General features: G+C 36.8%; 1 protein-coding gene across 3 annotated transcripts in view; it reads right to left on the reverse strand.

Moving 5' to 3' along the window:
• Positions 1-22,256, reverse strand: part of PPP1R9A (protein phosphatase 1 regulatory subunit 9A) — a 320,149-nt gene that overhangs the window by 59,666 nt on the left and 238,227 nt on the right. For all 3 annotated transcript variants that reach the window (XM_061198553.1, XM_061198552.1, XM_061198551.1), the window contains exons 7-8: positions 16,197-16,352; positions 2,111-2,164 (exon numbers count right to left, since the gene is read on the reverse strand). In XM_061198553.1, coding sequence (XP_061054536.1) covers positions 2,111-2,164; positions 16,197-16,352 — 210 coding nt within the window. The remainder of the gene's footprint in view (positions 1-2,110; positions 2,165-16,196; positions 16,353-22,256) is intronic.

A 22,256-nucleotide genomic window follows, 5' to 3' on the forward strand; every position in this document is an offset into this window, starting at 1 on the left:
ACTAAATTATGTTATCTTTAATCGGAACTGTGATATAACACATCAGCACGCTTGGAACAGCTCCTTGGGCATAATAATCTGATAAAAGTGATTTTTACTTTGTTTCTATCCCTTTTGATGATATTATCACATCCTTTATTTCAACTGACATGAACATAGTTTGTAGCTCATTATTTTGCTGACATTGTTCTGAGTTTCTAGAGCCTAATAAATCCCGATTTGAATAAAAGTATAAAAGACAGTGTGAGTAAAAATATAAATGATTGCTGAATTAATTTAAATCTCTCTGATGTGACAGAAAGGCTAGTTCTTGTGGTTTCTGCTTTCAGGGAAGCTTAGGAACAGATAACACACTGGTCCAAATCCCTCATTTCTACAGAAATTCAAGACTGATCTCTCAGGTAAGGGGTCAAAGGTCATTTATTCACAATAACCAGCTAACCTTTAAATGAGTGCTTTATCTACTTCACATGCTTCCGTTAAAGTTCAAAAGGATGCAGAGTCATTATAAACTATCAATTTTCAAAATCTAAAACATTCCAAAATCATTCGGAAAGTGGAAATACATGTTTTTATGTATATTTTAAACTAAACACATTGGCAAAACAGGTTACAAAGTAAAAAGTAGTCAAAAACATTTCAAAATTAGGAATTCTATTATCAACTTGGATATAAAGAGTCATAGTAAAACAAGCTAATCTATGGCTATTATATGCCAATATAATATTGAGAAAAATATAAAATACTAATTTATAGAATTTTCTAGATTAAGTATCTAACACATAAGCTTTGTTAAAGCACTTGCAATCCCAGGTGAATCTTTTTCCCTGATTGTACCTAACAACAAAAAAAATCTTCTATTCTTCCATTCTATGACAAGAAACATGGCAATTTAAAACAGGACTGGGTATTTGCGGCATCTTTTATTAAGCAATGTTTCCTGTTCGAGTTGTTTATTTACCAACCGCTACTAATTTAAAACTGATTATTCACAGAGCTTGGTTGAAACCATGAATGATGTATAGACATGTTTTGACTAAAGAGCTGCAGAGTTATTAGCTAAAAATACCATTTAACCAGAATAGCCTTGCTAATTCATCTCCATTTAAAACACATGGAAAAACCAAAACAAGTGTATCTAATGTGAACAGGGAAACGGATTGTTAGTAGTGTGAGAGCAATTATGTCTCAATTTTTAAAAGACCATAAAAAATAAAGATTATTGTGTTTTTAAAGTAACTCAAGAGATATTTTTAAATCTTGGAAATTAGGTACATGATAAAACTAAACACTGTTCAAGAAACTTACAAATACCTTATAATTTACCAATGAAAAATGCCCTTTTTAATTATGTATTATTTCATATATAAACTAAAAATACATACTCCTTTTATCAAGACCTGTATTTCCCCACAAATTTAAATAACATGAACTAAACTTGTCTAAAGATTTCTGGTAGCACCTGGCACCTAAAATAAATTATTCATATATTAATTAAATTTCATAATATTTAATTACTAGAAATTGGAAGTTTTCTCTATGAAAGATAAGTAATGTGCTATGTTAAAATACATTATTTCTGATGAATAAGTTAAAAATAAATAATTAAACATTTAAGATAAGATAAAGAGATATAGTATAACAGCTTGTGCTTAAGGAATTAGTGGTCAAAATGTAATTTGGATGCTTGAACTATTATAAATATTTACTTTTTTTAAAATTTAATTTAATTTTTTTAAACAGCAGGTTCTTATTAGTTATCCATTTTATACATATTAGTGTATATATGTCAATCACAATCTCCCAACTCATCACACCACCACATAAACATTTACTTTCTGAGGAAAGCTCAGAGGGAACGGGCCACATATGTGCAAATATGTAAATATGTAATTTTAAAATACTGCGTTATTTTCACTGAGGGGTATGGTGGTGCTGATCCCCTAAGAGTATGCACTGGCAAGTTTTTCCGCTAATAGTGGAAATGAATCTCTCACATTTGTATTCTTTCAAATGCACAGAAACAAATTCCTTTAGTCCTCGGGTTGAATTTATTCATAGCATCTGAAGTTTAAAAAGTACAATTCAAACATCATGTATTGGTGCTTACCTTGGTCTTCAATTTTTGAATCTCTGCTTCTGTAACTGCATGTTTGATTTGCAACTGAAAATGGAAAAGAAAGAAAAAATCTGAACTAAGTGTATCTATATTTTTAAAGCTTCAGCAGCTAGCAGAATACCTTATTATATAGCTGAAGGCCTAGAAAAGTGCTGCAATGCAGCAGGTTGTAAATTAAAATGTCTGGTGTGTAAAATGACTCTCTAGGTGCGAACTAATTAAACATGGGGTTTATGGCCCACACTCCCTAACATCAGATTAGGTTACGAATTTAATTGCTCAGGGACCAAAGAGAAGGAAACACATTTTCTTGCCCTCTTTGCAGCTCTTCCTTTATGATTTGAGTGTCAAGGAATTGTTTCCTTGCAGTCTTGTGGATTGAACAAGCCTCGGCAGGCAAGTCGGCCAGTGGCCGCGGGAAGCTTCAATTCCAAATCTGGAAGAAAGGTGGCGCTCTGGTTCCGTGAGTCGCACGCATTTTAGGCTTAGCAGCTCTTTTACAGCTCAGACTGCTGCAAAGCTGAGAAGAGGATGATGCAGTTCCGCGGCGAAATCTGTAATTTTTTTTTTTTTAATTGCAGGAAAAGTACAGATCTAGATCTCTGTCCTTTAAAAGATCTACTCCTATTGAGGACCTAGACCACCCCCCCCGCCCCAAAGCTTCAGCTACAGCTTATTCTCCTGAGAGCCACCATTTAGATTTGTTTTGCTTCTCCCCTCCCCCCCACTTTTTCTTCATAGGGAAGAAAAACGAAGGAAACGTTCATTCCTTAAGGGATAAATAAACACACCAAAATTTACGGAAAACGATTTATGGGTTGAAAATCACTTTTCTAAAATCCTTGGGGCCAGATGTTTTTGGAATTCCGAGTTCTTTCAATTTCAGAAACGTAGTAAAATGCATTTTTCCATAAATTGTTTATTGCCCACAGCAGGGTCTGTGGAGGCACTCTTTAATCAAACACATGAATATGTTTGCCACCAAACATGTGAATATTCTCACTAAGGGAGGTACCTAAAGACTGTAAGACTGTAGCATCCTGTCAGTTTTGGTCAGATTTACCACCCAAGTGAGTGTGCCACAAAATTATTTTAAAAAACTGTCTCAGAGCATTTTGAATTTAGGATTGTACAGAGGGACTGTACACTTCCCATATTACTGTAATCAAATAAGTCTAAGGTTTTCTTATCAGAAAGACGGCTAATGAAAAGACAGAAATGTGAACCTTTGGAGATCACACCACCTCATAAACCTCAGCTCTCTCTCTGGTTTGTAATCTGTACTTCCTTGGTTTTCACCTGGCCAGCAGGGGAGTATGCAGCTACAGCTCTGCGGGGTATGCAGCTACAGCTCTGCGGGCTATGCAGCTACAGCTCTGGGGGCTGTGCAGCTACAGCTCTGGTCCCGCTCCTGCTCCTGAGGGGCGATCTTGAAACTTTCAAATTTGATTCTGCCCCACTCACTGATGTTACTCTCCTGCTTTCAGACCTGGTCACTCTTGCCTCTTCGGCTCTTGCTCCTTTCACCCTCACTGTTCCCAGGGGCTTCTGTGCTCTAACAGTCTCTAGAGAGGAAGTACTCTTTGTTAGCACAGTGTCTAGCATAGAATAAGTCCCCTATAAAGTTAGCCAAGACTAAGAAAGAATGATTTGAAGAACTCAAATATGATTACCCTAACTCTACTTCTCAGTTAAAGGTGCTAAATGCTGTAAAACGCTGCACCTGAAATAAAAGCCCTCTGGTTCTAAGCTGAAGAGTAGCAAGAAATCAAAAAGGCAGACTTTTTGATGAACACTGCAACTATGAGGAAGTGCCATATCTTATTTTCTCAGTGGTTAACTCCCTGTAGGATAATCTATTGCAATACAACTTGTTGGGACTTTGGATTTTCTTTGTTCAAATCGCCATGTTCTCTAGCAAGCTACTTCTCTGGGCCCCAGTTTCCCATATGAAAAATGAGAGGGCTAGGTGGGAAGAACCCCAAGGCCCCTGCAAGTACTCCAGGTGTGGCATTTACGAAATGTAGGGCCTGGAGATGGTTGTCAAGGTTGCAGAGTCTAGGAATTCTCGTCCCAAGCCAGCATTTTCATTCCTATGAACGCATACACTAGACTAATCCACTGATGTGTGGGACAAACCGAGGTGAAACTGCGAAGCAGCCAAGTTAATTTTCAGTTATCCTACCCCTCCCATCTCAGCGAAACAGATAACAGAAGAGAGCTGAACTCATAAGCGGTGAGGTGAGAACACTGATAAAAGCTTGAAGTGTTACTCAGTATAGCCCAATCCTTTAGCTACAGGAAAGCAGAATGAGGTCTGTAAATTCAGACATTATTCAGAAGATGGACAAAAGTTTTAGTGTGAGGTTTCCCCCAGTACTCATAAGGCTGAAAATTATAGATATGTGATTACTTTAATCCTGCATGCACATTAAGAGAACTTCTACAAATCCATCACTATTAACAGGAAAAGCATTAAAAATAAACTAATCTAACGCTTTCATTTTATATAGGAAGAAACTGTGTTTCAGTAGTTTAAGTTGCAGAGCTAGTAAGTGTCAAAGCCAGGTTTTACAAATTCCAGTCCACAGTCCTCTCCTCTAATACTAAGTTTCTTACATTCGTAGGACCCTTTCCCTCTTTCATCATCTCCTTCCTCACTGCAAATGAATCTGTAAGGGAGGCAGGACAGGCACTGTTACCCTCGCTGTTCATACAGGGAAAGAGGCTCAGAGAAGTTACACGGCTTCTTCAAGTTCCCAGCAGGAGCAGGTGGTGGAGTGGGAATTATCCCAGGTCTGACTCCACCCACCTCTGTTCCTCCCTTCCTTATGCCCCTCATCTGAACCAGCTTTGGAATACAGTTTTCATTTGATCATCACAGAAACCCTGAGGCATATGTGATCACTGTGACCTCCCAGATGAGAAAGTAGGACTCCACCTGGAAAGCATGGATCACTTCTGGTAGGCTGAGTATTCTGACACTACATACTACATGTGCTCAGTCAGCTGCTGTTATTAGTCATGGAACTTAGAAAGAAATCTCTCCCTCATTATTCAACCAGCATTGACTGAATGAGACTATGTGCCAGGTGCTGTGCTAGTCGTTGAGGATACACGAAAGTGACATAGAACCTACCTTCGAAACACTTACTACAGGGAAATGAATATATACCACCTCCTGAGAGAAGTTCCCAGATGCCTCAGAAAAAACTTGGAGAGAAACTTCAGGTGACCTGCGGCTTTGGCCTACGTGTCATATCTCCAACTATGGACCCTGCCTCCCAGGCAAAGTGGGCACGATGGGCCTGGGATACCTCCATTTCATGAGCAAGAGGAAATTGCTGTTGAAAGAGGTGAAGTGACTTGACAAAAGAAGACAGTGCGTACAAAGTTGAGTTTTCTTATTCTAGAGCAGTTCTCCTTTCACGTTTAATAGCCTTTCCAAAGTACAGGTGTAAGGGTTCGCAGACAACCCCCGAGACTGGTCAGGCTGACTGCAGGAAGCAGGGTCTACAGGACTGGTTAATAGAAACAGAGCCTGAAATACCTGTTGGACCTTTTGGGCTTCAGAGAATCTAGGTTTGGTGAAAAGACTTGGGAAGGGAGGATACAAATAAAAAGAAAAGGTTAAGGACTGCAGGTCAGTGTCTCTCAACTTAGAAGACCAATCTCTTTCATCTCTTCTATCATCTTGAACATGAATGGCATCAATATACACCCCAGGATTACAGCACAAATAAACACACACACTCCTATGGAGAACAGTAGCTCTCATATAACATTCTGCAGGTGTACCTGCTGTATTTATTTTCTGTTTATTTCTTTCAAAAATATGAATACAGAACATGTACTCACATCACTGAATCAATATAATCCAAATATAACTGCACTAGAAATAGAAACATCCTTACACATAAACATTGTAAAACTGAACTTCTGCACTCTTTACTTACCCTGTGCAAGCATGAAAAACATTTTTCTTTAAAAAGGAAAAATGTTATCTTTGCAGGAAAGATTTTAAGAGCGCTCTAGTACTAGAGATTTTACAGATAAGAGCGACATTCTCTGTTTTTACTTTACAAGGGCAAAATAATAACTGATATTTGCATACAACTTTATGAAGTGGTTTCAGCATTGGAATCAGAATTTTTACAATGATCTCTGTGATAATTTGATTGCAGTCTGTCTTACCCATGACGGTGTAAGTTCCACAAAAGAAGAAATAAGTGCTGTTTTTGCCTATACTTTGGTGCTGTTAAAATGAAGCTATGCCATATTGCTTTATAATTTCTGCTCAAAGGTTTATATATGGTACCTATCTTTATATTAACAAAAGTGTTTTTCTTAGGAAACAGATTATACAAAACTAGCTGAAATCAGCTGATTGAATGATATCATAACCTAATGTGAATGGCAACACTAACTGCAGTATATGCAGCACAGGGTCACTCTCTAAGGAGGTGCTCATAAACTGGTTATTGATGGTGAAGGTGCTGGATGTAGGTGCCAGCCTGTAATTACAGCTACTCTTTAAATCAGTATCTGTTTCTTGTTAAGTACGTAACATTTTTTACCTTCTCTACATATTAATGGAAAGTTCCATAAAGATTACTTTACTATCTAATGCATTAATAACTTCTTCTAGATTACTTTTCATAGATTCTCTATGACTTAAGTAAGCAAAATAACACAATTTTTACACTCCATATTTTTTCCTCAAGACAAATGCAGAACTGTTTTTACTGGGAGCCAGTATCTATGGCTCCCGAGAAGGAATGGTGGAGGGGAAGCACTGCACAGTCCACTGAAACGGCACCTGGCCAGCAGTTTCCGATTCAGCCTCTTCCTACTTCCCACTAAATTTCCAGTGAAATCACATTACAAAAGAAAAACTCACAACCAAATTGACACTGAAACTAGAAACAACTGTTACTAGAATATGAAGGAGTCATGAAGTTGAATTAAGAAAAATCTATCCAAGCTTCACTCCAAAGACAGGGAGATGCTTTGTGTCTCTCTCACTGATTGCTTGAGATACCAAGTCTATCCAGTGAGGAAGATGGGCAACCTCTACAGTCCTTCCCAGGAGCTGTCCTCAAACCAGGTTCTCTAACTCTCCACCTTCCATATTCATTCAGAAAGCAACTGCTAGATGAGGAAAAGAATGCAGGAAGGGTGGCTGATAGTGGCACATTGCCTACTTTCACCTGCAGACCCCAAAGTGCAGCGATACAGACAGGGGCAGTCACAGTAAGTGCTTTGATAGCAAGGAATAACTTTTTTTTCCCTTTAACTTCAAGAACTGAGTGGCGAGATTTGGATATCCCACCTTAGTACAGAGAACTGCTTTAGATGATAGGTTGCCAGAAAATAGCAACCAGGCTGGAAACTAGGCACATAGATATGTCCTCCTGATGTAGGTCTAGAAATGGGATTTGTAATTTTTAAAAGTGGATAATTGCTGCTTGAATACAAAAAAAAGGTTTTTGCCTCATTTCAAGAGAAATAAATGAGAAAAAGGCAAAACTGAGCCTATTACTTCAGATCAAGGAAAAGAGAGTATCAACTTGAAAATTCAAATAAGTAAACCTGTGAAAATTATGTATCCCATAAATAAAAAGACATTTTAAAGTAACTCTATGGAACACCAGGACGAAGAGAAAGCGAAGAAGCATGAGGAATGAGTGGAGAGTAAGGAAACTGAAAATGTAATTAAGAGAATTAAGTCATTTTAGAGGTGCTAAAGAGCATACCTGAACTTGAAGTTAAAAGCATATTTAATGCTACAGAAAACTGAATCATTGACATGAGAGGACACATTTGAGAACAATCTCAGAAATGGAAAAAAACAGAAAAGAAACATAAAAAAGATAATACTGAAGACACGGTTTCTAGAAAAGAAACAGAAACTGAAAAAAATTTAAAAATGAAGAAAATATTCATAGACTAAAATGAAAACATAAACACAAACATAAAACAAGGAAAGCAGATTGGAAGAAAAAATGAATGAAAGGAGGCCTACTTCAAGAAACTGTAAAGAAGATGTGGCACATATATACAGTGGAATATTACTCAGTCATAAAAAGAAACGAAATTGAGTTATTTGTAGTGACATGGATGGACCTAGAGTCTGTCATACAGAGTGAAGTAAGTCAGAAAGAGAAAAACAAATACCATATGCTAACACATATATATGGAATCTAAAAGAAAAAACAAAGGTTCTGAAGAACCTAGGGGCAGGACAGGAATACAGATGCAGATGTAGAGAACAGATTGAGGACACGGGGAGCAGGAAGGGTAAGCTGGGACGAAGTGATAGAGTGGCATGGACATACATACACTACCAAATGTAAAATAGATAGCTAGTGGGAAGCAGCCGCATAGCAAAGGGAGATCAGCTCGGTGCCTTGTGACCACCTAGAGGGGTGGGATAGGGAGGGTGGGAGGGAGACACAAGAGGGAGGGGATATGGGGATATACGTATACATATAGCTGACTCACTTTGTTATACAGCAGAAACTAACAGAACATTGTAAAGCAATTATACTCCAATAAAGTTGTTTAAAAAAAAAAGAAATTGTGATAAAAAATTTAAAGTACAAGGTTAAAGTAATACAAGCATCCAAATATCTGTTGTCATTAGACTTTTCCTTTACAGTATGCAATGCTAGTTCAAAACAATGAAGCTTGCCCTACAACATTTACAGGGGAAAAGGTTGTGAATCAAAGTATTAAACCCAGTTAATTACCATTCCTGTGTCACGATAATTAGAATTAGAGGAGAGGAGAGGTAGATAAGCATATGCTATGGCTATCATTTTGTTAAGTGGTAAAGACATAGCTGCTGATCTGCTTTCTATATTGCTGGGAGAAAATATCCTAAGACTGAGTCAAAGTTACTCAAGGGTAATCTCTAGAAGAATAGAATAAAAATGTATAACTTTTAAGCAGCAGATGAAAATTTGATGTATCTAATGGCAAGTAGGTAAAAAGATCAAAACAAAACAAGAAGCATGGAAACTGTAATATATGAAATAAGGTGGTAGATGTAAGTTCTAATATTAAAATGATTAAAGTAAATATAAATGGGGTAAACTCACCAATTAACTGACAAAGACTCCTAGAGTAGTATAAAAGTAAGATTTAGGAATAGGTTGACTGAAGGAAACACAATTGTGCAAAAGGATACAGAATGGCTGAAAACAAAGAGATGGAAGAAATAGATACTGTGAAGCAGATATGAAGCAAAAGAAAGCCAGTGTTGAATTTTTACTACCAGACAAAATAGAATTTGGAGTAAAATGCATCATTAGAAACAAGGGAGATGTTACAATAAATCGAAAAGCTGTAGTAATCCTGCACATATAGGCAGCTAACAACAAAGACTTAAAATGTGTAAAACTACAACTGCTAGAATTATAGGAAGAAAGAAACAACTGTAGCTGGTAATTTTAACATATGCTTTTCAGAATTAGTACATCAAGCCAACAAAATCTAAGCCACACTGCAGAGAAGACGTGTGTGTTTGTATTATTAATCATATCCATATAAATTTAACTTATATAAATTTCATACCCAAGCACAGAATATGTGTGCTTTTTGCATACATGAGGAATATTTAAATACAACTATTTATGAATTAAGTTATAAAAGATGTCTTGAAAATTCTAAATAGCTACCATATGGAATATGTTTTCTAAATAGTGTGATAAAATTAGAACCCAATAACAAAAGGATAGCAAAATAAAGTTGATATGTGTGGAAAGTAAAATATGCCACTACATAATTCTTGTGTTAAAGAGGAAATTGCAAAAGAAATTACGTCTAAATGGCAGTGGCATTCTAAATGTAAAAAAAAATTGTGACATGTAGCTAAAGCAATATTCAGAAAAAAATTATAGCTTTAAATACACTTATCAGACTGTAAGGGTTATCAAAAGTAAATGTACCAAGTGCAACTGATTAATGCCAAAAAATAAAAAAGGAGGAATAATAAAGATATTGGTAGGAAATAATAAGTATTTTTTAATTTAAAAAGAAATGTAAAGCTAACATGACAGATAAATTCTAGAAAAAAACACTGAGAAAAAATTGAAAGTACTCAAATAAAGAAAAGAATAAAAAAAGTAACTAGTTATAGATACTAAAGATTTCAGTATTTTAAAGCTATATTATAAAAATATAAGTTAATAAATATGAATGCCTAGAGGAAATATATGAATTTCTTGAGAAATACAAAATACCAAAATTGGCCCAAGAAAAACTTGAAAACTTGAAAAGACTAATAGCTATTATAAAAAAGTATTTCAAGTCTTCCTCCACAAAGGCACAGATGGTTTTACAGCTGAGTAATAACAAACTTTCAGGGAACAGAAATTGCGATCTTATGCAAGTCATTAAGTGTCCCTTATAAAAGTCATTTCTGAAAATAGAAAAACAGAGAAGACTTCTTAACTTATATTGGAGCTAATATAACCTTTGTGGCAGCTTTTGATTAATCCACTCTAGTTAAGATTTTCTTAGGTGACGTTTATATAATAGAGGGGACTATAAAATTTGAGAGAGGGTCAGAAAAAAAGGCTTGAATTAAACAGATACATTCCATAAACTTGGATTAAAAGAGTCAATGTGATAAAAATGCCAGTTTTCTGCAAGTTAATTTACTATCTTAATGTAATTACAGTAAGAAAATGCAAGGAAGTTTTTTCAAGGGAGTTAATAAAGTGATTCAAGTGTTTTCTTGAATAAGTTGAAAAGTAACGGAATTTCTGAAGAAAAGAGTTAGATGGATCTGATTTATTCCATCAATGTTTTATATATATTCTAACAGTACGGCACCAAAAATTAATGAGAAAGTGGAACACAATATGAAGACCAAAAGCAGTCCAGAGTGTAAAGGCACAAATACTGTAGATAATAACGCTGGGCCTCCAACCAGAAGGAAATGGGTAAATGAGCATTTAATAAAAGTGCTAGCCCCCTTGTCAGCTATTTGGGAAAATTAAATTAGGGAGCTGTCTTGTTTATACAACAAATTCTAGTATATGCTTGATACCATTCATTCACCAAATATTTAACCACTAATTGTATGCCAAGAACCGTGCAAAGACTGTGGGTGCAGTATTCAGCAAAAACAGAGGAGCTTAGAGTCTAGTAGCAAGATACATAATGGGCAAAAAGTAGGAATGACTGAGAGAATGTTAGTCTAATTTGCTTTGCCCAAACAGTGTAACATACACTTTTGCTTGAAATAATGTAATTAAGAGAACTCTCTGTAATATGAGACTTTCTACAGACTCCAACACAAAATGACTCTCCACCTCCACCCCAGGTTTTGTGTATAATCTTGTGAAAAATATCTAACACTGTACAGTATTTGGGCGTGTATGTTAATCACATAAAGAAATTTCAAACTGTGGTAGTGGCAGTGTACAAGATACAAATCCTGTGACAGAGGGCCACACAGTTAATACTGAGTAGCAATCTCCCGAAGAAATAAATATATATGTTAAATATAAAACAAAAGAGAATAAAAGGATTAGAAGTGAAATGATGTAGTATTTGTCTGTTCTAGAGGTGGTGACAAACCTCCAATTCTTAAAAGCCAAAATTAATACTACAGATTTGGTTACTCTGGCTAAAACTAAATCAGCCATGCTATATCGGATGGGTCCAGATCATGGAGCAGCCTACACCAACGTCAGCAGCCATTTTCTGTAAAAGTCCAAACAGCAAAGAATTTAGGATTTGGAGGCCATATGGTCTCTGTACAACTACTCAGCTTTACTGTTGTAGAATAAAAGCAACCACAAACAATAAATAAATGCATATCCATGGCTGTGTTTGAATAAAGCTTTATTTACAAAAAAAGGCAGCAGGCCCAATTTGGCCAATAGGCCATAGTTTGCCAACCCCTGGTCCAGATCACGCAGCTGTCTGCACTATGGAGTCAACTTCAAACAATATTTATGGAGCACTGAGTCCTTGGCTCAATTCAGAAAATGGAGGCTATAACCTTCCACATACTATTTCTGCTTTTTAGGCTCTTTAGCTTCCATTAAAAAAATGTGTACCCTATTTCCAGCTCAATTATCTAACAAAGAGTAGGGGTCATACTTACCTGGCAACATGGAAGAGCTATATAATATGCTTTTGCCAGGGTACACAACCTTGTCCTCACTGCCTCAAAGTTGGATTGAGAGTTACAATATTCAAGGAAGATTTTTTTTTTTTTTAAGATTCCACATATAAGTGAAACCACATGGTATTATTCTTTTCTTTTTTTTTTTTTGATTGGAACAAGAATTTATTTGAACAGATTTATCAGAGGCTCACCAAAATCACAGCAGCATCGACCACAACTGCAACTACAAACACAAAACAAACAAACAAAAATACTTCAGAAGACCCTTGGAATTCCATGGGCAACTATCAAGGACATTTGTGAATGATCACAGCTTTTTATTCCTCTATTTCTTTCATTAGATGTGTGTCAGAAGATGGGAAGGTGAGTGGACAATAACAAAGAGACAGACTAAATTGAGAGTGTTATATTAATTAGCGCAAAATATGTGAGGATGTCCCAAAGTGTAGCAAGAATGAGATGAGGAAAACAATACAAGCTACAATCAGTAAAATCAGGAATATAAGCAAGGCAGGGGCATCTACTGAATATGACTGAGTCCTCTTAGATTTCCTAGAAGGTCCTAGGGTCTTTTTTTTTTTTTTTTTAATACAGCAGGTTCTTATTAGTTATCCATTTTATACATATTAGTGTATATATGTCAATCCCAATCTCCCAGTTCATCCCACCACCACCCCCCCTTTTCCCCCTTGGTGTCCATACATTTGTTCTCTACATCTGTGTCTCTATTTCTGCCTTGAAAACCGATTCATCTGTACCATTTTTCTAGATTCCACATATATGCATTAATATACGATATTTGTTTTTCTTTTTCTGACTTACTTCACTCTGTATGACAGTCTCTAGGTCCATCCACGTCTCTACAAATGACCCAATTCCATTCCTTTTTATGGCTGAGTAATATTCCATTGTACATATGTACCACATCTTCTTTATCCATTTGTCTGTCGATGGGCATTTAGGTTGCTTCCATGACCTGGCTATTGTAAATAGTGCTGTGATGAACACTGGGGTGCATGTGTCTTTTTAAATTATGGTTTTCTCTGGCTATATGCCCAGTAGTGGGATTGCTGGGTCATATGGTAATTCTATTTTTAGTTTTTTAAGGAACCTCCATACTGTTCTTCATAGTGGCTGTATCAATATACATCCCCACCAACAGTGCAAGAGGGTTCCCTTTTCTCCACACCGTCTCCAGCATTTGTTGTTTGTAGATTTTCTGATGATGTCCATTCTAACTGGCGTGAGGTGATACCTCATTGTAGTTTTGATTTGCATTTCTCTAATAAGTAGTGATGTTGAGCAGCTTTTCATGTGCTTCTTGGCCATCTGTATGTCTTCCTTGGAGAAATGTCTATTTAGGTCTTCTGCCCATTTTTTGATTGGGTTGTTTGTTTTCTTGTTATTGAGCTGTATAAGCTGTTTATACATTTTGGAGATTAATCCTTTGCCCGTTGATTCGTTTGCAAATATTTTCTCCCATTCTGAGGGTTGTCTTTTCGTCTTGTTTATAGTTTCCTTTGCTGTGCAAAAGCTTTTAAGTTTCATTAGGTCCCATTTGTTTATTTTTGTTTTTATTTCCACTACTCTAGGAGGTGGGTCAAAAAGGATCTTGCTGTGATTTATGTCAAAGAGTGTTCTTCCTATGTTTTCATCTAAGAGTTTTATAGTGTCCGGTCTTACATTTAGTTCTTCAATCCATTTTGAGTTTATTTTTGTGTACGGTGTTAGGGAGTGTTCTAATTTCATTCTTTTACATGTAGCTGTCCAGTTTTCCCAGCAACAGTTATTGAAGAGACTGTCTTTTCTCAAGGAAGATTTCTTAAAGAACAAACAGTTCATCTACTCTTCAGATAATATGTATTATTGGGCCAAATCAGAGCCGAAGAGAAACAGATTATACCACTTCCTCCCACTCAGTCACTTCCTGCAGAAGAACTTTCTTTTTCTGCATTTTTTTTTGGTTTGAAGATATCAGTTAATCTAGAAAGACTTTATAAGAAATGGTCCTAAGATAGGCATTGCTACTTCTACTATAAGAGAATTCTAATCATTATATAATAGTGTACTTCATTGTCACTGAGACGTTGGTATCTGATTTAGAACTAGGAATAGTCATAAATCATCTGAAAAACCTATGTATTTTGCCTCAAGGACTCTGTGAACTATATAAATGGAAATGGTTCAACCTGAGTAATACCAATATGTGGAAGAGAAATGGGCACTCGAAACCACTGGGTGACATAAATAAATTTCTATATTACCAAGAAAAGCCATTCTGGTGGCAACTTGGCATTAAGTACAAGCCCCCAAAATAGTCATATTCTTTGATCTAATAATTCCACTGTAAGAAATTATCCTAAGGATAATTTATTGCAACATTACTTTTAATAATTTAAAAAGACCTGGAAACAAAGGATATGTTCCAAAACAAAGAATTAAGTAAATTATATAAGATCCATAAGATGAAAACAGTAAATAAGCATCATTTATGGAAAAATATTTGACGACATGGGAAAACCCTAATAGTACACTTTTAAGTATCAAGAGCAGGAATTTAAAACAGTATACATCCTACAATCCCAAATACCACAATACTGGGATTAGGAATGAGTTTTTGGCATTTATACAAATCTGTATTTTCTAAAACTCTATAATGAACATAAGTTGTTTTATTTAATAAAAACTTACATTTGAAAAGTACATTCACTTTGACACTGGTCTCACAACTATAAATTTGTCATAGGGAATTAAAAAGGTAAGTCAATGTACTAGGTGTATTAGGTAAAACATGAGAACATATAAAATTGACCTGTTTATAATATATCAAAATTAGAAATTATTATAAATTATAAATCTACAATTATATTCCTTGTTTTTCATGAATAGGAGAATATATTTTCCAAGTGGTCAAGTCCCTAAGAGACTCGCAACCACAAAACAATTGTTTTCAAGTCTCAGTGCTTCAGGGTTATTGTGGGGACGCTGTAAATAATGACATACTTGTCTCCAACAACGGAGGATGTTCCACAAAGCAGTGAAGAATAAAATGCTTGTGGACCCTTTCATCACTGTTTCTGTTTTACAAGTTGGGGTTCTGAGAAGTTAATTTGGAAGAAGAGTTTTTGTGGTTATCTGCATTCGCCCCCTCAGGATCCATTCCTGGCCCTTTTCTGACAGCTCCTGCCTCAGGAGGCTAATCTCTTCAGATTTCGAGACTGAATCTCCCAGGCTCCCCTGCCTGGGTTAGGCTGATGGGAGGCATCAACAAGCGGACAGAAGGGTCTTGGTATATACCTTACCCCCAGGATGTAGTTTTTAGCAGTGGTTGCATCTTACAAAGCTGCAGATGTTGAATGGCCCTCCTTCAAAAAAAGGTAATCTCTTTCCCTCTTTACCCATTAAGCCAAAAGATGGTAACAACTTCCCCTGTGGCCGGTCCCTCTGCACTGCACCATCCCTTGGTAGTTCTGTTAACTCTACTCAAAGTTCATTCGCTAAACTTTCTTCAATTAAACCACTTGGGAATATCATCTGATCCCTGTTGGAACCTTGTCTATTTTAGGAAAAGAAAAAAAAAACCCTTTTTAGAAATCACTGCCTTCGAGGAAAGCCAGGTCCCAAAACTTTCATAAAGCTTTACAAATATAACCTTGACACGAAAACTGCAAATTTAAGCTATAGCTTGAAACTATGGAGCAGACAAGTTAAAAACTGTCACTATGACAAATAACAAGCATTTAAATTAATGATTGTGGAATGAGATCTACTTAACTTTTGCCTTGAAATTCAATGAGATTCAGGACAATCTGTTACTGAAAGGCTTTCTTTAGAAAACTGATTATTCTTAATACACTTTTCAAACAAATATATATACTTAATAATGAAATGGACAGCTATAGAAAAATATTTTGCAGATCAGCAACTTACCTCTTTGAACTTGTGACTGAGCTTGCTTGTGTCCAGGTCTGATGGGGAAAACATGTCCTCATTCTCAGGCAGCTCGAAGACTTCAATGGCGATGTCACTGCCAGGAAGAACAGGTCCTACCTCATCCTCCTCTTCATCTGTGGCATATTCTCCTGTCTGAAAGGAAGGGGATTTCAGAAATCCAGCTGTCCTTACCCATGTGGAGGTGGGTTATTTCAAAATATTTTATAAAAGAGAAATAAAATATGTCACCAAATGGTAAAAGTGTAAGTAGGCTTTTGAGTCAAGCATGCCTCATTCAGCCAATGTTACAAACAAATGTTAGTTCAAAGATCCAAAGTGACATGTCTATGCCATTTATAAGTGCATTTCTAAACATCTAATAGCATCAGCAGTATCTTTAGTAAAGCAACAAAATCTTTATTTTAAATCAAAGTGTTTGATGTTTTTACTAAATAAAATTATGTTGCTAAGGGAAATAAGTAATTCCTTTAAATTCCCACCACCTGTAATGAATAAGTCACCCAATATTGACAGCAGGGAAGAAGGAAGGGGAGACCAAAAGATTCATCAAGTTGGAAAGGACCTTAATTAAGCCTTACAAATGTTTAGTAGATTGATTCTCCTAAGTTTTAGAGTTCAATCAGCTCTGTTTCATTTGTTTGTTTAACTAACGTGGTGGTTAATTAGTGACCTAAAGGATTAACCAAAGGTTTCTAACTTACAGCCCACACAGGTGTATTGCTTTGCCTATACAGTACTACTTGAATAAATCTCAGCATTTTGGCAATGTTAAAAACTTTCACCTAAGATTCTAGATTTCCAGTGTTCCTTGAGAAAGCCAAAGATCTGGCAATATAGGCACATTACGACATGATAACCACTGGCCAGAGTCAGCAGTCGTTGTCCCTTTACACAGGTACACTTTCTAATACACCATAACTTCCATAATTCATTATTCTAAGCTGTTAGCATCACTCCTTCGTGATACCCACGGGCCCCTGTAGGTATATGAGTTCATGACCCTTCGAATAAATATTCCTCCTCACCACTAAGTTCCTTAACATTATTAGAAAGTAGCTCCTCTCCTGGCAGCATCAGGCTATGAGACTCTAATTCAAAATAACTGTTTGAAATCTATACCTTCTGATATAATTTAAAGATAAATCACTGAGTCACAGTGTTGAAAAACAAAGTTCATTTAATTCACCCCTGTTCCTTCAGGTAGTATTACATTTAATACATAAAACAGCTAGGGATTCATATTGCCTTTAAAAAAAAATTTCATAGTGTACTGAGTGATCTATTCCTTTGATTAAAGAGGCTTAGCATCTGACTGTTATTTTTTCTTTTGGTTCTACACTATACTCTTCTTCCTAAACCTGAAACGGTATTTACTTGACTATGTTTGCAAATGAAGGAAAGCCAATCCTTAACCTCAACGTAATAATTCCTAATTTCTGGAAGACCATTAATGAATTGCCGTTCTGACTTCTCTCTTTCAAAGTAAATAATTCTAGTTTCCTCGTAGCTCTCATTCTCTGTAATTGTCTTTGCGCCTGTACTCCGACTTCTCTCCAAGCTCTCGGTATTTCTCTTAAATTGTGGTGTCCAGAAGTAGATACAATTTCTATTAAGGAATCTGGCAGGCATTGACCACGATGAACAAACAAAGGATGCCTCAGCATCCTCAGACTCTTTTTCCACATACAGAGACTATTATCATGAAGACTCTGACTTTGGTGGCATTTGTGTATAGAAGTAAGGTCAGGATATTTCATACAGAGCAGTGATTTTCCAAACTGGTTACATGTTAGTTAGAACTCCCCTTCCCCCGCACAGCCCAAATATAATCAGCAATGCTTTGACTGAAAGGGAAAGAGGTGGATGGCCTCCATCTTTTTTTTTTTTAATTTTTTTTATTTTTGGCTGTGTTGGGTCTTTGTTGCTGCGTGCGGGCTTTCTCTAGTTGTGGTGAGTGGGGACTACTCTTTGTTGCGGTGCGCAGGCTTCTCATTGCGGCGGCTTCTCTTGTTGTGGAGCACGGGCTCTAGGCATGTGGGCTTCAGTAGTTGTGGCACATGGGCTCAGTAGTTGTGGCTCAGAGGCTCTAGAGCGCAGGCTCAGTAGTTGTGGCACACGGGCTTAGCTGCTCCGCAGCATGTGGGATCTTCCCGTACCAGGGCTTGAACCCGTGTCCCCTGCATTGGCAGGCAGATTCTCAACCACTACGCCACCAGGGAAGTCCTGGCCTCCATCTTTATACTATATGGCTCATCAGCACCTGGAAACCTAGGGGTCTTTAGAAACCAATCTGAAGGGAATTCCCTGGTGGCGCAGTGGTTGAGAATCTGCCTGCCAGTGCAGGGGACACGGGTTCGATCCCTGGTCCAGGAAGATCCCACATGCCGCGGAGCAACTAAGCCCGTGTGCCACAACTACTGAGCCTGCGCTCTAGAGCCTCTGAGCCACAACTACTGAGCCCATGTGCCACAACTACTGAAGCCCGCGCGCTCTAGGGCCCACGTGCTGCAACTACTGAGCCCACGTGCTGCAACTAGACCCAATGCAGCCAAAAATAAATAAAATTTTTAAAAAAAGAAAGAAAGAAAGGTCTGAGGTCTTCTGCCAGCGTTCAGTAGGAGGGGCAGGACGGGAATAAAGACGCAGACCTACTAGAGAATGGACTTGAGGACACGGGGAGGGGGAAGGGTAAGCTGGGACGAAGTGAGAGAGTAGCATGGACTTATACATACTACCAAATGTAAAATAGATAGCTAGTGGGAAGCAGCCGCATAGCACAGGGAGATCAGCTCGGTGCTTTGTGACCACCTAGAGGGGTGGGATAGGGAGGGTGGGAGGGAGGGAGATGCAAGAGGGAAGAGATATGGGGATATATGTACATGTATAGCTGATTCACTTTGTTATAAAGCAGAAACTAACACACCATTGTAAAGCAATTATACTCCAATAAAGATGTTAAAAAAATAAAATAAAATAATAAAAAAACAAAGAAAGAAAGAGAGAAACCAGTCTGAAAATGTCTAAACTGTAAATACCATTCTAAGTGTCTTTGGCACTGGCAGGGCAAGGTAGCTGAACAGTGGGGCTGGTTGGTTCCAGATAGCTTCCATTCGTGGTATGATTAGTTCCTATAAACCTTAAAAGGACTCTAATTCCAGACTTGGTATTTTTTTTTGTGATATTCTGTAAATTAATTTATCTCCTATTTATACATATTTTTAGAACTAATAGGTACTTTATGAATCCCAGTGATGTTAATTAATAGAAATGTAGCAAGGCTGGCAAAGTGCACAATCTCAAGATAACCTGATGAAAGTTTTGATTTAGAGATATAAAACTCTGTGCTTATTTTTGACCCTATAGTTACAACTAGCAGCAAAGCCGGGTGTTTATTATGAAGGCGTAAGCCAGGTACATAAAATTCACTTCTATATCAAATCAATTTGATGACTATCATGAATGACTCAATAAAATCTTAAGTTAAATTTAAAGTCTGATGACAATGCAGCACATTTTAAACATAAGAGTTGAAATGAACAATTTGATTTCCCTTTGCCAGCTTGAAAATAGATACTTCTTCACCATATCTAAGGGAATGAACATAAGCATGTGCCTAGGAGGGGGCCTAACCTATAACAGGATCTTAACAAACATTTTTAAAAGAATAAATCCAAGAACGCCAATTGCATTTACTTGGTAATATCTATAACCTGCTAAGGAAGTTTTCAATAATATCAAGAAAATGCACTGCAAAGTCATTGGATGAGAAGGCAGCATTCTATCACATTTATTTTTTTAATGCTCCTTTTAGTGAATAACAGGATAAGGGTTTGTACAATATATACAATTCTTACCTCTAAGTATAATTCTGGCTTTGTTACCCATTTGAGTCATCAAAATTATCTCCATAAATGTAAGTTATTAATAATTCTTTTGATTCTTTTATTTTTTTTCTACTCTACCGGTCTCTCTCCTCAATACCCAAATCATCTGCAATTCTGCTAAAATTTTTTATCTTTCATTTCATCTTTCCATTTACTAATGTTTTCTGTTTCTAAGTAGTCTCATAAGCATCCTGAGGACAAGATGTATATTTTACTGTCTTGATTCTACTTATTACTTACTAGAGACTCTGGATAGGGTGTTTAAAAATATTACATTGCCATTCTCTCTCGCAGATCATTTACCACTCCCATCCTAAATAGGCTTTAGAATAAAGGGTGCATTTACTACAGAACCTCATAAACACCTGGAGGTTAAAAAGTTACACTTGGTAGACTTAGAATATGTGTTCTTCTGATTCTTTTATCTTTGTGGAAAATGGACATTATTTTTATGGTAGTCTGCAAATAAAATAAATTACATGGAATGATAGGTTAGCAGAATTTCATAAACCTCAAAATTAAATTGGACTGAATCTGACATCTACAGAGGAAGATGGACAATGCTGTACCCCCCAAAAGTTGCTACAACTAAGTATTTCCAGTGGTATCCAGGTCCTTCTCTGTATCTCTTCATTCTGAAAAGATTCAGCATCTTTCAAGTAAACAGAGACTCTTGAAAGTTCTTTGTCCCAACCTGCAAATCCACTTTAAATGAGGCAAGAATAGTTCTTGCCTTTTCATCTTCTTGTCTACCTTCTTGATTAACATCTTATACTTTTTAATGGCTTCCCAAAAAGGGTCAAAAAAAAGAATAGTGATTGTTTTGTAACTTACTATGTGCCCACCACTGTACATTCCTTAAAAAACTAACTGATATAGGTATTACTATACCATGTTAACTTGAGGAAACTGAGGTTCAGAGACTTTACCCAAGGTCAATTAGTTATGTTGCTGAAGCTACACATCTAACATATTCCAAAGCCCATGCTCCTTCTTCTATGCTATCCTGCTTACAGTCTACAGAACTATAGCTTTGTAGAAAAAAAGATGGAAATACATTCCTTTCATTTTTCTCCAACCAAAAACCCTGGTGCATAATCCTATTGTGTTGAAATTCACCCTCCACATCTTTGAACATGATCATTCAGTTCACTTTGAAGACTTGCACCTGCCTGCAATGAGCTCCAAAGTTCCTGTCCTCTTCTTTTCTCTCATAATATGCTCACCCTGGGCAAGCGCATAGAAGTCCCCTTCAAAAGGTTTGGCTCACGGGCATGCTGACTGATGTTTCATGCACACCTTCTTATATAAACCAGAACCAGAGCATATAATCTATAGAATTAATGCAGTGTCTTAAAATGGATGAAAAAGATTCTTGCAGGGCAAAATGAGTGCTAAGGCCCTCTAGATTTTTATGGTTTTTCTCTTTTACATTTCCTTCTCACATCTAATTTTCTTGAGCTACCAGTCTTCACTGAATCTTTGCAAAGCATTGTATCTGCTTTCATGGACACAACTTCCTTTATACTCATATGCTATTGGAGGATTTAATATTTTATTAAAATACATAATTACAATGTTAAGTACAACTGACAGGTTCTGCCTCTTCTGGTGGTTCTGGTGGGACCAGAAGCATGTAGACATATTAGAGCCTTGAATACTCAGGAGGGCTGTAGATCTCAGTGTAGGTTTTACAGAAGGAACAGACAGTATCTGTTATAGTGGTGAGTTAAGTGGTGACCAATTAAAGAATCTTGGTTTTGAAGTCACTTAGGCCTGGGTTCAAATCCCGGCTCTTGATATTGGTAAAGTCAGTTTTCAGATCTAAGTTTCAATTTCCTCGTCTATAAAGCGAGGATAAAAATAGTTCCTTAGTATAACAAGCTTGTCATGACATTAAGTTTAGGTGGTACCTGTAGAGTGTTCAACACAAGGTCAGGCACATGGCAATGCTCACAATAAGTGATCACTGCTGCTGCTGCTGCAGTACTTATACTACAATAGCAACAGGCTAAAGGCTTCATCAGATCTTGTAACCAGACATCTGCTAACTTTTAGTCTCATAAATATAATGTCCTAGAAGACCTTGCCACATGAATCTTTTAAAAGCAAACTGGTCATTTCTGAAGTAAAACTTTTCCTTTCCCTAAAC

Source organism: Eubalaena glacialis, chromosome 8, assembly GCF_028564815.1.
Source record: "Eubalaena glacialis isolate mEubGla1 chromosome 8, mEubGla1.1.hap2.+ XY, whole genome shotgun sequence".
NCBI classification, from domain to species: Eukaryota; Metazoa; Chordata; class Mammalia; order Artiodactyla; family Balaenidae; genus Eubalaena; species Eubalaena glacialis.